The sequence below is a fragment of the Canis lupus genome, assembly GCF_048164855.1.
Source record: "Canis lupus baileyi chromosome Y unlocalized genomic scaffold, mCanLup2.hap1 SUPER_Y_unloc_7, whole genome shotgun sequence".
In the NCBI taxonomy this organism is placed as follows: domain Eukaryota; kingdom Metazoa; phylum Chordata; class Mammalia; order Carnivora; family Canidae; genus Canis; species Canis lupus.
In genome coordinates this window covers 72,128-83,530 of record NW_027326475.1, presented here as the reverse complement: position 1 = coordinate 83,530, position 11,403 = coordinate 72,128, and the positions used below count along the sequence as shown (strand labels likewise).

At 35.9% G+C, this 11,403-nt stretch overlaps 1 protein-coding gene across 5 annotated transcripts in view; it reads left to right on the top strand.

Moving 5' to 3' along the window:
• Positions 1-11,403, top strand: part of LOC140629719 (cullin-4B-like) — a 73,214-nt gene that overhangs the window by 7,845 nt on the left and 53,966 nt on the right. For 4 of the 5 annotated variants that reach the window (XM_072819305.1, XM_072819303.1, XM_072819301.1 and 1 more), the window contains exons 4-6: positions 7,452-7,555; positions 7,815-7,884; positions 11,159-11,232. In XM_072819305.1, coding sequence (XP_072675406.1) covers positions 7,452-7,555; positions 7,815-7,884; positions 11,159-11,232 — 248 coding nt within the window. The remainder of the gene's footprint in view (positions 1-7,451; positions 7,556-7,814; positions 7,885-11,158; positions 11,233-11,403) is intronic. The other variant, XM_072819304.1, reaches the window with a different exon arrangement.

The following is an 11,403-nucleotide window of genomic DNA, read 5'->3' as shown; positions in this document are numbered from 1 at the left end:
ATCATGTTATACTACTTCATTCCTCTTATAGATAGGTAAATAACATTTCATTATGTGATACACCACATCTTTTTTACGAGTAATGAACATTTGAATTGTGGGTTGTTGTGAATAAGTCTTCTGTGAGCATTTGCGTGTAAAATTTTCTTTGACTGCTGGCTTTCAATTATTTTGGTTTTATATGGTGAAATGGAAGTGCTAAATCATGACACAGTTCTATACTTAAGTTTTTGAAGTATGGTCTAATTGTTTTTCACAGTGGCTGTCCCATAGTACTTTCCTGTACATTCTCTGTGAGGGAATGTACAGGATCCAGTTTTTCCACATCGTCCCTAACACTTGTTATTTTACATTTTTTCACTGTAGACATCCTAGCAGACGTGAAGTGGTACTCATTGTGATTTGCATTTTCTGAATGACAGTGACATGAAACATCTGTCTTCTCATGAGCTTGTCTCCTTGAGTGTGTCCTTTGAAGATTGTTTGAAAATGTGTTTTTCAAGTCTGCCTTTTATTAAACTGTATTTGTCATTTTGTTAAATTGTATGAGCTCTTGATATATTCTGGATGCTAGACTTTAAGATATATTGTTTGCAAGTATTTTTTTTTTTTTTTACCATTCTCTGGATTGTCTTTCTACTGTTTATGAGAAGAGATTTTTGAAAGTGAAATTTACATAACAAAAAATTAACTTTTTCTCGTTTCAGAAGAAGTAAAATTTAGTGATTCATCACTTATATATAGTGTTCCTTCCATCACATGCCCTCCTTAATGCCCATTACCCAGTTCCCTTATCGTCCCACCTCTCTCCCCTCCAGCAACCCTCAGTTTGTTTCCCAGAGTTAGGAGTCTCTCGTGATTTGTCTTCCTCTCTATTTTTATCTTATTTCCTCTTCCCTTCCCCAGTATTGACCAGTTTTGTTTCTTAAATTCCACATAAGTGAAATAAATGGAATTTGTTTTTCTCTAACCTGTTTCACTTTGTATAATACTCTTTAGTTCCATCCACATGATTGCAAATGGCAAGATTTCATTCTTTTTGATAGGAATAATATTCCATTACAGGTATACATCGCTTCTTCTTTGTCTTTTCATCTGTTGGCGTACATTTGGGTTCTCTCTGTAGTTTGGGTAGTGTTGATAATGCTGCTGTAAAGATTGGGGTGCATGTGTGCCTTTTCAAATCAGCATTTTTGTATTCTTTGGATAAATGCTTAAGAGTGCAGTTGCTAGGTCATATGGTAGCTCTCTTTTTAACTTCTTGAGAAACCTCCATACTGTTTGCAGCAGTTTGCATTCCCACCAGCAGTGTAAGAGGGTTCCCCTTTCTCCACACCTATGTCAGGACCTGTGGTTTCCCGTGTTGTTCGTTTTAGCCATCCTTACCATTGTGTTTTTGATTTGTATTCCCTGATGCTGGAGTGACGTTTAGAATCTTTCCATATGTCTGTTGGCCATTTGTGTTTCTTTCTTGGATAAATGTCTTCTTCTATCTGTTTCTTACTTAACTGGATTGTTTATATTTGAGGTGTTGATTTTGTGCAGTTGTTTATAGATTCTGGATACTAACATTTTTACTAGTATATAGTGTATTTATAATGTTGTATTGGATAAGCAGTATCTTACTAAATTTAATTTTTATCACCCAGATGGAAATTAAACAGTTACATTTCAATTTTTATTCCCCACCTGTGGCCAACACTGATTTGGTTTCAATTTTTTAATTTCATTTTTAAGGATTATCTTGTTCAGGATATTTCATATAAATGCAGTTAAATAGTATGTCTCTCATGTCAGTTTTCTTTCAGTTGGCATTATGTTTTTAAGATTCAGCTATGTTGTGGCATGTACCTATACATCATACAGTATACATCATACATATACAGTATACATCATACTTTATTAGACTGAATAATAATTCATAATATGGATGTGCCAGAATTTATTTACTCACTCATCTCTTGATAGAGCTATGATCCCATTTTTGATTGTTGTAAATAGTGCTTTTATGAACACAAATGTACGTGTACTTGTTTGAGTGGGGTTCTCAATTCATTTGTGTATACCTAAAGGAGAATTGAGAAATCATGTGATAATTCCATGTTTAACTTGTTTAGAAGCCGCAACATTTGTTCCTCAGTAGATGTACCACTTTACATGGTATTGTCCATATATATGAAGGTTTTAATTTCTCCACACCCTTTTCAACGCTTTTTTTTTTAGTTCTGTTGATAATAGTCATCAGAGTGGATTTTAAGTAGTTCACACTGAAGTTTGATTTACATTTCGCAAATGACTAATGATGTTCAATATGTTTATATAGGCTTGGCATATTTGTATATTTGATTTTTTTGAGAAATGTCTATTAAGTACTTATATTAATAATATCACCTTAATAAAAAATGAAGTACTTAATAGACATTAAATTTAACATAACAAAATTTCCCATTTAAAAATATGCAGTTGGTTTCAGCTCAGTCATAATCTCAACGTTCTGAGACATTGGGCTCTGGCTCAGGGCAGAATCTGTTGAGGATTCTCTTCCTCCTCTTCTACTTTCCACCCTCTTTGCCTGTCCTTCTTCCATTGCACATGCTGTTTAGATCTGGGTTCCATTCATATATACTGTTAGAAAAAGTTCCAACTTTGCTTACATGTGGTATCAATTCATTTAACCGATTATTCTCTTCTTGTTGAGTGGTATTAGTATCCTTGCCAAGTACCAGTGGAATTATGGATGTATGTGTGTATTTATAGTGTATTTCTGGTTTTTTTAGCTGTATGCCTGTCCTTATTCCAAAATTATACTCTTTTGATTATGCTAGGCTTTATCATAGCCTAGGCTTTATTGCTTTTCCTATTTCCCCAGACTCCTCAGATAATTCTAATTGGCCTTAATTTCATGTTTGCTGATTTTAACTTCAGCTGTTATTTTCAGCTTTGGGTTTTTGCTTGTTCTTATGATATATTTTTATTGAAATTCTCCATTCATTGAGACGTGATTTAGCTTGTTTCCTTTGGGATTTTTTTTGGCCAAAATATAAAAGTCATTTTAGCATATGATAAAATGTATTGATTGTGGTAAGTCCAAGTCTTTGCTCCCTTGTGGGTAGCTTTCGTTAATTTCTGTATTCATAGAATGGGCCATATTTTCTTTTTCTTAAGATTTTAAATATTTATGCATGAGCGACAGAGAGAGAGAGAGAGAGAGGGGGGGGGGCAGAGACACAGATAGAGGGAGAAGCAGGCTCCATGCAGGGAGCCCGACCTGGGACCCAATCCTGGAAGCCTCCACCGAAGCCGCCCCCGCCCCTCCCCTCCCCCTCCCCCGCCCCTCCCCTCCCCCGCCCCCCCCGCCCCTCCCCTCCCCTCCCGGGGCCGCGCAGCCCCCTATGCGCGGAGCCTCCGCCTGAGCCGCGCAGAGCCCCCGCCTGAGCGGCCGCCTGAGCGGCTGCCTGTGCTGCTTCCGGGCCGCGCAGCCGCCTCCGCGGAGCCTCCGCCCGAGCCCCTCCGACCTGCTCCCGGGTCCAGCCATGCGCGCGCTGCAGCCCTTTAGGGAGCTCGGCCACGGGTTGTGGGGCTCTCCCCGGGGCTCAGGTGTCTGTTAGTGTCCCAGGGAGCCTGAGGGCATCCCCGCCCTCAAGGGATCCTGCTCTAACGCCCGGGAAGATTGTTGAAGCTCCTGCTTCTCCAGGCGGGGCTTTCCTGTCCTGGGGACACTCACCCCGGCCTTAGCCCGGCTCCTCGAGGGGCTCCTCCCCCTCGGATGCCTATGGTTTCTTTAACCCCCTCCTCCCCCCCTCCCCCCCCCACCCCCCGCGTCTTCCTACCTTGATAGAAGCGTGAACTCTTCTCACTGTATCATTCCGACAGTTCTGTCTAAATCTCAGGCCGAATTCGTAGATTTTCAGGACTTGAAGGTTATCTAGGTAATTTGGTGGGGACAGGTGACTTGAGGACTCTACTCTTCCGCCATCTTGCCCCATGCCCCCACAATTTTTTTTAAAGTTTTAAAAAATTAAGTTTTGGTTAATTATCATACAGTGAAATATTGGTTTCTGGAGTAGAATTCAATGATCCATCACTTAAATACACCAGTGCTCCTCACATCAAGTGCTGTCCTTAATGGCTATCAGTCATCCAGCCCATTGCCACCCATCTCCTTCCATCAACTCTCAGTTTTTTCTTTATTACTAAGAGTCTCTTATTGCGGTTTCCCTCTTACCTTTTGCCCCATCCCGCCCCCCCCCGCCCCCCCCCCGTCTTCATATGTTTTGTTTCCCAAGTTCTACATGAGTGACATCATATGATATTTGTCTTTCTCTGAACTTATTTCACTTAGCATAGTGTGTTCTAGTTCCATCCACATAGTTGCAAATGGCAAGATTTCATGTTGTGATGACTAAGTAATATTCTATTGTAAATACACCAGTTTATCCACTCAACAGTCCATGCACTTTTGGACCATCTCCATAGTTGTGCTCTTTCCATAGCTTGGCTTTTGTTGATAATACATCAGAACGCAGGTACCTCTTAAAATTTGTATTATTGTACCTTTGGGTAATAGTGCAGTTGCTGGGTCACAGGTTAGTTCTATTTATAACTTTTGAGGACCCTTCATCGTATTTTCCAGAGTGCCTGCACCAGTTTGCATTCTTACCAACAGCATAAGAGAGTTCCTGGTTCCCAAATCCTTGCCAGCCCCTATTATTTCTTGTGTTAATTTTAGCCATTGTGACAGGTATGAGGAGCTGTCTCATTGTAGTTTTGATTTGTATTCCCTGTTAATGAGTGATGTTGATTGTCTTTTGATTTGTCTGCTATCCATCTAGGCATCTTCTACTCAGTTCTTCTTCTTCTTTTTTTTTTTTTTTGCAAAGTTATTGAATTTATTGTGAGGGACATTAAAGAAATTTCCATATATCATAGAAACAGTTTACCCTTTCATGGCTTCATTTTCTTTCTTTTTTGATTTTTTTAATAATAAATTTATTTTCTGTTGGTGTTCAATTTGCCAACATACAAAATGACACTCATCCCGTCATTGACCCCCTCAGTGCCCGCCACACATTCACCCCCACCCACAGCCCTCCTCCCGTTCCACCACCCCTAGTTCGTTTCCCAAAGTTAGGAGTCTTCATGTTCTGTCTCCCTTTCTGATATTTCCTACCCATTTCTTCTCCCTTCCGTTCTATTCCCTTTCACTATTCTTTATATTCCCCAAATGAATGACAACATATAATGTTTGTCCTTCTCTGATTGACTCATTTCACTCAGCATAATACCCTACAGTTCCATCCACGTTGAAGCAAATGATGCGTATTTGTCATTTCTAATGGCTGAGTAATATTCCATTGTATACATAAACCACATCTTCTTTATCGATTCATCTTTCGATGGACACTGAGGCTCCTTCCACGGTTCGGCTATTGTGGACATTGCTGCTAGAAATATCGGGGTATGGGTGTCCCGGTGTTGCATTGCATCTGTATCTTTGGGGTAAATCCCCAACAGTGCAATTGCTGGGTCGTCGGGCAGGTCTGTTTTTAACTCTTTGAGGAACCTCCACACAGTTTTCCAGAGTGGCTGCACCAGTTCACATTCCCACCAATAGTGTAAGAGGGTTCCCTTTTCTCCGCATCCTCTCCAACATTTGTGGTTTCCTGCCTTGTTAATTTTCCCCATTCTCACTGGTGTGAGGTGGTATCTCATTGTGGTTTTGATATGTAATTTCCCTGATGGCAAGTGATGCAGAGCACTTTTTTCATGTGCGTGTTGGCCATGTCTGTGTCTTCCTCTGTGAGATTTCTGTTCATGTCTTTTGCCCATTTCATGATTGGATTGTTTGTTTCCTTGGTGTTGAGTTTAATAAGTTCTTTATAGTTCTTGGAAACAGCCCTTTATCTGATCGGTCATTTGCAAATATCTTCTCCCATTCTGTAGGTTGTCTTTGAGGTTTGTTGACTGTATCCTTTACCGTGCCAAAGCTTCTTATCTTGATGAAGTCCCAATAGTTCATTTTTGCTTGTGTTTCTTTTGCCTTCCTGGATGTATTTTGCAAGAAGTTACTGTGGCCAAGTTCAAAAAGGGTGTTGCCTGTGTACTCCTCTAGGAGTTTGATGGAATCTTGTCTCACATTTAGATCTTTCATCCATTTTGAGTTGATCTTTGTGTAGGGTGTAAGAGAGTGGTCTAGTTTCATTCTTCTGCATGTGGATGTCTAATTTTCCCAGCACCATTTATTGAAGAGACTGTCTTTCTTCCCTTGGATAGTCTTTCCTCCTTTATCCAATATTAGTTGACCGTAAAGTTGAGGGTCCACTTCTGGATTCTCTATTCTGTTCCATTGATCTATGTGTCTGTTTTTGTGCCAGTACTTCACTGTCTTGATGACCGCAGCTTTGTAGTACAACCTGAAATCTGGCATTGTGATCTTGTTTTTTTAAAGCGTCCTCATACCCCGTATCTCTTATTGGATCATTTAATTCATTTACAGAGTAATTATTGAAAGATACGAATTTAGTGCCATTGTGTTACTGTAAAGTTGATGTTTCTGGTGATGTTCTCTGTTGCTAAGCTCTAGCCAGAAAGCATAAAGGCAAATTCCAGAGTCAAATACATTTATAGCTCTTTGAGAACAAAGTCTGTATTTACCCCCCACCATAACCAGTAAACTATACTGGATTAGATTTTCTAAACTATACTGGATTAGATTTTCACCGTGGTAAATGGGTTATGTTAATACCAAAAGGCGCTATTACTGAAATGTACCGGATTTTTTCTTCATTAAATGTTCCTTTAATTGTAAGGGTTTTGGTAAAATTCCAGAGCTCTGAAAAAAATTGGTTCTACGGTTTTGCTGACCTAATTTTTTCTTTAGAGTTTTTTTTTTTTTTAATACCATGTTTGGTCACATCACTCTAGTGATGTGGGGTATATTTTAATATAAGCAAAATGGTTTATTTTATTGCTTATTGCAGGCATTTTAAGCCACACTTAATAAAAATAAAATAAAATTGGTTGTTGTTATTGTACGCATTATTTTAAATTCCTTTCTTAATTTTTAAATTTTAAACAAAGATTATTATCTTTTAAACATTCCCGAAGGTAAGATATAGGTTAACTTACTGTTTAGCCAACTAGTTTCATGGAATTATTTTAAATTTTAAAAAGTTAATTATGGTGAATGTCTGGGTACTTAGAATTACTGCTTACAACAGGCTTGTATATACTCACTTGGATGGAAGAATTTTAAGAACATTTTCTTCATATACTATAAATTTTGAGATTGTTTTTTATTATTTAATAGTCCTTAATATGTTAAACTGTTCCTATTCATTTACATATTCATAAGAAATAAGTTCATGATCACTAGCCAGTTTTATCAATAAACGCAGAAGAAGTGAGCTTGGTTATTTTCAACTTACGCATATATGTTTCTAATTTTTCAGAGTGTTAAAAACCTTTGCTCCTACAATTTATCTGCAAACTTATATAAGCAGTTGAAGCAGCTTTGTGAACAGCACATCAGAGCAGAAATTCATCAACTCAGAGAGTATCCTTTTTTCCCCTTTGAGTTGTTTATCTTCTTTTGTCCAATTTTCTATATCGATATCTGAGTAAAAATACTAACTTGGCATACGGGGTTAATATTGTTTTTGTATTTTTATGTTCTGTTTAAAAATGAGGGGTGCTTGGACTTAATGGTTAGCATTATTCAGTTTTACCAAATGCTGTCTTTTAGTAGTCTTATCTTGCATTTGCAAGATCTCTGTTAGTTTTAGAATATAAACTTTTTCTTAACATTATCTCATATATTCTTTGGATACTGGCCCTTTTCTAAAGAAAATGGATAAATGCTGGCAAGATCATGCTAGACAAATGGTAGTATATAAAAACTGTACTTTTTAGCTAAAAGGACTACTATGGAATGTGTTAAGTGGTCTCTAAAAGAAAATCAAACAATATCGTTAACTCACACTATTTAAAAACATACTTGGAAATGCTTTTATGGTAGAAGTCTATTCTTAGTTCTTTAAGATTTGTTTTAGTTTATTGGTGTGCATAAAATTAGGAAGGGTTTTTTTAAGAGAGATATTATATTTTAGATATAGACAACTATAATATTTAACATAAATTTAAGATTAAAGAAGAGCTACAATATATATGCCAGATTTAGTCTCACTAAATAAATACTACTATAAATTAGTAATTGTCATTTGAGGTTTGAATATACAAGGGACTGTGCTATAAAGGCATTGGAGCTATAACAAAGGGAATTATACTAAATTAGGTAAATAGGCATTTTAAATATCTCAACGATATTTGAAAATGACATTTTCAAATGTATCAATGTTTCCGTGTATATCTGAATATGAAAATATGCAAATTATGGCTGCTTTTTAATTTTGGCATGATAAAGTAAGTATAAGATAATATAATGTGTTAATACTCTTAGTATAAGTTTTGAATTTTTATTTAATGTGTAGAAGCAATGCTGTGAATTCAAATCTTCACTAATGAAAAGTGTATTTCTCAGTTTCGTACATAAAGATTAAAAGGTTTTGATGACTGCCTCATTTCCTCCCTGGTTATAGGCCTGTTCAGGTTTTCTGTTTCTTCCTGTTTCTGTACTTAGTGATTTTCCAGAAACGTGTCTATTTCTTCTAGATTTCCTAGTTTATTGGCACATAGCTGCTCATAAAATGTTTTTAAAATCATTTGTATTTCCTTGATATTGGTTGTGATCTCTCCTTTTTCATTCGTGACTGATTGTTTTTTTTATGGTTCTTTTACAAAACATCTCTTTGGGGGTATAATGTGATACACAATAAGGCACAGATACTTGACTATACAGTTCAATAAGTTTTGACATATATATCCTTGGTCATCCCTGCCTCTGAAACAGAACAGGAACTGAACATGGGTCCCCTCACTCTGAAAGAAAAATCTGTGGCTGCCTCCATTAAGAGAAGAAAGAGCTAATCTATGCTTCTTCTGTAGCTTACTACAGGCGATAGTAAGGGAAGGGAAGGGAAAGGGAAGGCGATATGAACTTTGATTGTTTAAATGAATTGCCCTTCATATTTGGTTGATTTAATTCTTTGTATTTGGAGTTAAGATCCATTCTCACTCATTTCCAGTTCTAACTCATGTCCTCGTTAGTCATACATGGCTACCATATCACAACTTTCTATTTTTCACCTTTATTTAAAAAACTGGCTGTGAATCCTGGCTCAAAATCAAGGCTGTGAGCTTTGCAACTATCAGTGTCCTTTAATCTCCCACAGCACTGTCGCATGACAAGTTTCTCTGGACCTCATAATTAACTCTTCCTATAACAATTCGAAATATTTTGTGCAGAGTTCCAAGTGGAATCAGCAGAGAGGTGCTGTAAATGGTTTAAGTTAAAGCAAAAACACATATTTTCTAGAAACAGAATATCCATGAATACAATGATTGACAATGTTAAGGTTGTACAAGCACATTTTAAAATCTTATAAATGTAATTACATTATTTATAGTGACCGTAAAATTGCCACAAAAGTAAAAGTCTATAAAACCATATTGAGGATATCTTTGTGGTTTTGATCCTGATTAAAGGATGGTGTGTCAAGGAAAACATGCATGACTTGTATGTTAATTATTCCATGCGGTATTTAACCAGTCAGTTTGGAATATACTTTCTAGAAAATTCCTACTGCTTTACATAAAGTTCACATGTTATCACTTCTGTGCTGTTATCTCTTTATACCGCTCTGGTTTTCTCTTCTCTTTTAGTTTCTCCTGTTTATATAAATAAGGTTGTATTATACTTTAAAGGTGTGTTTAAATTATTAATGCTCTACTTATTCTTAGATTATAAATTCTTTAAAAAAATTTTTAGATATAATTGAGGCATAACATTGTGCAAGTATAAGATGTATGATGTGATAATATGATACATTTATATACTACAAAATGATTACCAGAGTGGCATTAACTAATTAATACCTTCATCACTTCACATAATTACTATTTGTTTTTTGTAGTAAGAGCATTTAAGGATCTATTCTCAGTACCTTTCAGATATTTTTCAAGTATATGGGTGATTAATTTTGATCACTAAGCTTTATATTAGACCCCCCCAATTTATTCATATTATAAGTGAAAGCTCATACTTTCACCAATTACTGTTTTAAATTTAAAACAATATGGGCAGCCCTGGTGGCGCAGCGGTTTAGCGCCGCCTGCAGCCCAGGGTGTGATCCTGGGACCCGGGATTGAGTCCCACATCAGGCTCCTTGCATGGAGCCTGCTTCTCCCTCTGCCTGTGTCTCTGTCTCTGTCTCTCTCTCTCTGTATCTCTCATGAATGAATACATACATACATACATACATACATAAATACATAAATAAATTAAATATTTAAAAAATAAATTTAAAATAATATAAAAACATTTCCTAACAAATTAACTTTTTATTATGAAATTAATATAACTAATACTTAGAGTTTCTCATTTGAATTTTCTAGTGCAGTATTACTAGATAACACACTAGTGAAAATTATTTGATTTCATCAATAATTTTTAAAAATATAGAGGGTACTTGACATAAGAATGTTTGAGAACTGCTGTTCTTGTATATGCTTACATTGCAGTTAATTTGTACATAACCAATGTATTCATAGTAAAAAATTCCCTTGGTACTTTGTCTTCAAATATAAAGCATAAGATTTTATATTTGTACGTAGATTTTGTCGTAGTGCATATTCCTGTTAATTCTTCTTATTTCTTTTTGTTTACTCTTTACAACTCTAGCTCTTAGTCTTCTAATCCTCTATAGTTTTTAAAAAGATTTGTTAAGCAAACTGTACTTCTTACTAATAACTAATATTTTAGCAGTTTTTACAAAGTGAGAATAATCTACGTGGATAAATTTTATTTATGTATCTCCATTAATCTTTACTATTTAAAAACTAGCAATGTGGAAAAAGGGTGATAAATTGGAAAGTTATCTTTCTGGAATAAATATGTTGCTGCCTATGTTTGATTTAAAGATTGATAGCAATGTTTATATATAATGTACTTTTCTTAAGAATTAAGATTTTATTAGATGAATAATAGTTTAACCCCAGAATCTTTCAGACGTAATGTTTTACCTTGTTTTATTTCTGACAGAGCATGATTAGGAACATCTTTCTGTTCCTAGATAGAACTTACGTTTTTCAAATTTCGATGTTGTCTTCCATTTGGTAAGGATTCAATCATTACTTGAAAAATTATTATGTGTGACTTATGATCACTTTTTTATCTCCTAACTGAAAGAAGACATAATAAGATGAATTTATAAACTTTCAAATATAATTTTGAAAACCCGTTTTTCTCTATGTGTATCATGAAACTTAGAAATGTTTAAAATCATG